Source organism: Formica exsecta, unplaced genomic scaffold (genome assembly GCF_003651465.1).
Source record: "Formica exsecta isolate Colony F162 unplaced genomic scaffold, ASM365146v1 scaffold245, whole genome shotgun sequence".
NCBI lineage: Eukaryota > Metazoa > Arthropoda > Insecta > Hymenoptera > Formicidae > Formica > Formica exsecta.
The window spans coordinates 154,197-158,017 of NW_021849727.1; the positions used below are offsets into that span (position 1 = coordinate 154,197).

Genomic DNA, 3,821 nt, shown 5'->3' on the forward strand with positions numbered 1-3,821 from the left:
CAATGCCTTACGAGCGACACAGCGGCGGACAAATGCAGCTGGCGTGGGCTCGCCATCCTCTCGGTGCTTTTTGCACGTAATCCGGAATCGAAGAGGAAGACGTCTCTACATTTTACACAGAAATGAGGGAAATTGTGAGTAAATATATATTGTATATAAAGCGTGCAAATATATATAAAACGATTGTGAAATTTTCGATATCATTGCGAGAGGTATTGTATAGTGAATAAGAAAGCATTTTCTTTTTTTTTCTTTTTAACGGAATTCGAAAGGAGACTTTAATTCAGAGAGAGATAAAAAGATCTGTATATATATATGTATATATATTTCTTTACAAACATATTATAATTTTCAGATTATAGTCAGATAAGTTAAAAATTCTTTATAAAGTAGGAATAAATTGATTGAAATAAATAGATTAATAGGAATATCCATAGAAATTTGTGAAAATTAAATTCTTATTTTTAAAATAAGGGATAATTAATTTTGTACAGAGTATATAAACGATTATAAATATAAATAAAATTGTTTTTGCAGGATAGAGCTGCACTATGTTTCTTATTGATACTTGCGCTATGCACGAGGGTATATTCGGCTAACGCCAAACACATAATTACCAAGAGAAATTATAGCGACCAAAGTGTAAGAGGCTATCTAGCGGAGGTAAGGCGATTATAAAAATAAGAATTTTATTGTATTATAACGCGGATTATAAAACTGTTTAATTTTTACGACTACACGCGAGCGAATAAGAGAGAAATGCAGAGAAAGAGGACGCGCAAATTCTTTACGAACATTTAGATGCATACACACACAACTTTATTATAATGTATTAAACAAAATTTTGTAATTTCTCTCGGTTTAATAAAAATTAAGTTAAAAATATATATATATAAAATTCTATTAACTTTACTATGACATGTTGCTCATATGTTTATGATAGAAATGTTTTTGTCATTAAATCAACAATTTTATATGATTTATAAATTATATTAATCAAAAGAAAGCAAATAAACTGATTAAAAGTTATTATTTATTAGTTATTATGTTAATTTAAAAAAATTATATACTTTAATTATTAATATAGTTCAAATGTAGATTTAGATTAAAGAAGAGTAAAGCATCTTATACACAACAAGCTCTGATATTTCAGAGGACTTGTTGGTGGAATGAAGTGTGCAAGGAAGAGTTTCACAGTAAGTTTCGGTGCCGTTGTCCGAGATGGTCATATTGCCGTGCACCAGGAAGATATTACGACGCTCACTGCAGCATGACACGCACAGGCTACATATGGACCCAACCAGAGACATCGTTGAGCCTCGAAATCGATAAGTAAACGACGTTACGGAAAGCCAACCCTAAAAAAGAAAAAACAGGTGAATTAAAAATCTCTGTAAGAATTTATTTTATAATGTTACATATACAAAATTTTCTTATAATCTTAATTAAGATTTATTTTTTACGATTTCGAATTTATTTTTATAATCCTATCTATTTCTTATTCTCATTACAAATAATGCAAAAACAATTCAGTCCATAATTATGTCTGTTATATGTTTTTTTAAACTAATTTAAAAAAATAAAATTAATAAATTATATTAGAATTTATTATCAACAAAATCTCGTTAATATTTTATCGGCGATCTTTTGTTTTCATTTGTATTAGATGTATGTATACGATTTAATTATGTTGGGAAAAAAGGTATCAAACAAAATATTTTTAAATTGGTCTCTCATTTCTAATTAATTAATTTTACAAAAATAAATTGTTTTTAATTAATATTAACTCATCCATTTTTACAGGTGTGGCAATACAAAGGAAATCAAATTTCTCTCGTTTGAAATCAAAATCGGCGATTGTTGGAGTATTCACAGATTGTTTATTCATCGGTTAAAACATGGTATGATTGTCCGAAATGTAATTTTTTATTAGCAACTTTATTTGAGAAGGAAATGGGAACATTGCATAATATTGAGAGAATGATGTTCGAAAGACTCGAGAGCAATATAATTTATATTAGCACATCGATGAACACACGCTGCCAAGAATTTATAATTATTGCGTTATATATAAGCTCACGTTGTGATTAATAAAATTCTCTATTAATAAAGTTTTGATGAAGTAATTTGTGGCTCTGGTTCTCACTCATTGTGTCGCAAATATAATTCTCATAAATATAATACAGATTTATTTGATATGTTATTATTTTTTTATATTTTTTATATAAAATTATATATAATGCTGTGTCATTCAATATATCTTTATCTAATATATAATAATTTATAAAAACATATAAAATCTATAATTTATAAAAATATGTCTCCAAAACTTTCAAATATGTAGAGAGTCTTTATTTTATAATCATCTTGAAAAAAAAATATCAAAATTGATTATCAATAATCTAATTTTCACTTACTAGCGGATAGCATCGACGCATATATACGTGTCTGTATTAAATATTGTAATATTACCGGGAGCTATTGATTACTCTGCGAACAGAGATAAAAACTCTGACGTCAATGGTTTCCAGGATACGTTACCTAGTGTTCCTTTCCACTTCCCTGGGGATAGTGACCAGGACACCTGCGCGCAAATATCGATTGGCGCCCACCTGTCTGATTCTACCGGCAAGCACTTTCTCAAGATCCTGGATAATAATTTATAAAAACATATAAAATCTATAATTTATAAAAATATGTCTCCAAAACTTTCAAATATGTAGAGAGTCTTTATTTTATAATCATCTTGAAAAAAAAATATCAAAATTGATTATCAATAATCTAATTTTCACTTACTAGCGGATAGCATCGACGCATATATACGTGTCTGTATTAAATATTGTAATATTACCGGGAGCTATTGATTACTCTGCGAACAGAGATAAAAACTCTGACGTCAATGGTTTCCAGGATACGTTACCTAGTGTTCCTTTCCACTTCCCTGGGGATAGTGACCAGGACACCTGCGCGCAAATATCGATTGGCGCCCACCTGTCTGATTCTACCGGCAAGCACTTTCTCAAGATCCTGGAATAGACACAGTTTGTTTCGAACGATATTGAGTGTAAAAACTGTTTCGTCAGCTATCGTTTGGTATGCAAGATCTTTCTTTCCTCTTATTAATTATGTTTTCCCTCTTAATATGTTTTCATATATCTTCAGATAAAATTCCATTTTGTGACGCATTGTTAGTCCGTAATATTTTTATATAATTGCTTTTGTTTTGACAATATTATATATTGAATTGCATGATAAAATAATTATTCTAAGATTCAAAGTCTTTGATGTAATCATCGATTTGTAATTGAATTCCCAAACGTTCTTGCGTATTTCAAACATTCAAATCAAAGAATTTTCTCATTTATTCGTATACATCGAAAAATTGATCAATTTCCTCTTATCGTATTTGTTGCTCTCACAACTATATTTTAAAGTCATGCTGATGTAAACCTGACGAGCGCCTGCGCGTGCTATCGATTTAACTTCTCGGCCTGGACCTCATCAGCTGCGGAACTTACGAAAGAGGAAAGTGTAACAAGATGACGGATAAACACAACCACTTGCCCCGATTTCTCTCAGTGTTTGTAATAATATTATTTAGAGGCGTTACATCCGATATCGACGATGGTGGTTTCGATGAAAATAATTTCAATAGACTTGATGCCGTTTCCGAGGCTGTTTATCGCCTTTCCCAGGTATGTACTATATATAAATATACCGTTACATCCGATGGTGGTTTCGATGAAAATAATTTCAATAGACTTGATGCCGTTTCCGAGGCTGTTTATCGCCTTTCCCAGGTATGTACGGTATGTACTATA

At 30.4% G+C, this 3,821-nt stretch overlaps 2 protein-coding genes across 2 annotated transcripts in view; both read left to right on the forward strand.

The window, feature by feature from the left end:
- Nucleotides 1-2,126, forward strand: part of LOC115236135 — a 2,145-nt gene extending 19 nt beyond the window's left edge. The window contains exons 1-4 of the mRNA XM_029808376.1: nt 1-134; nt 538-663; nt 1,154-1,376; nt 1,804-2,126. The exon at nt 1-134 is cut by the window's left edge and continues 19 nt beyond it. Of these exons, the coding sequence (XP_029664236.1) occupies nt 123-134; nt 538-663; nt 1,154-1,336 (321 nt within the window). The 5' untranslated portion in view covers nt 1-122 and the 3' untranslated portion in view covers nt 1,337-1,376; nt 1,804-2,126. The remainder of the gene's footprint in view (nt 135-537; nt 664-1,153; nt 1,377-1,803) is intronic.
- Nucleotides 2,127-2,884: 758 nt separating this feature from the next.
- The window catches only part of LOC115236132 (peptidyl-alpha-hydroxyglycine alpha-amidating lyase 2-like), a 17,072-nt gene continuing 16,135 nt past the window's right edge, over nt 2,885-3,821 (forward strand). The window contains 3 exon segments of the mRNA XM_029808372.1: nt 2,885-3,093; nt 3,435-3,525; nt 3,528-3,695. Of these exon segments, the coding sequence (XP_029664232.1) occupies nt 2,900-3,093; nt 3,435-3,525; nt 3,528-3,695 (453 nt within the window). The 5' untranslated portion in view covers nt 2,885-2,899.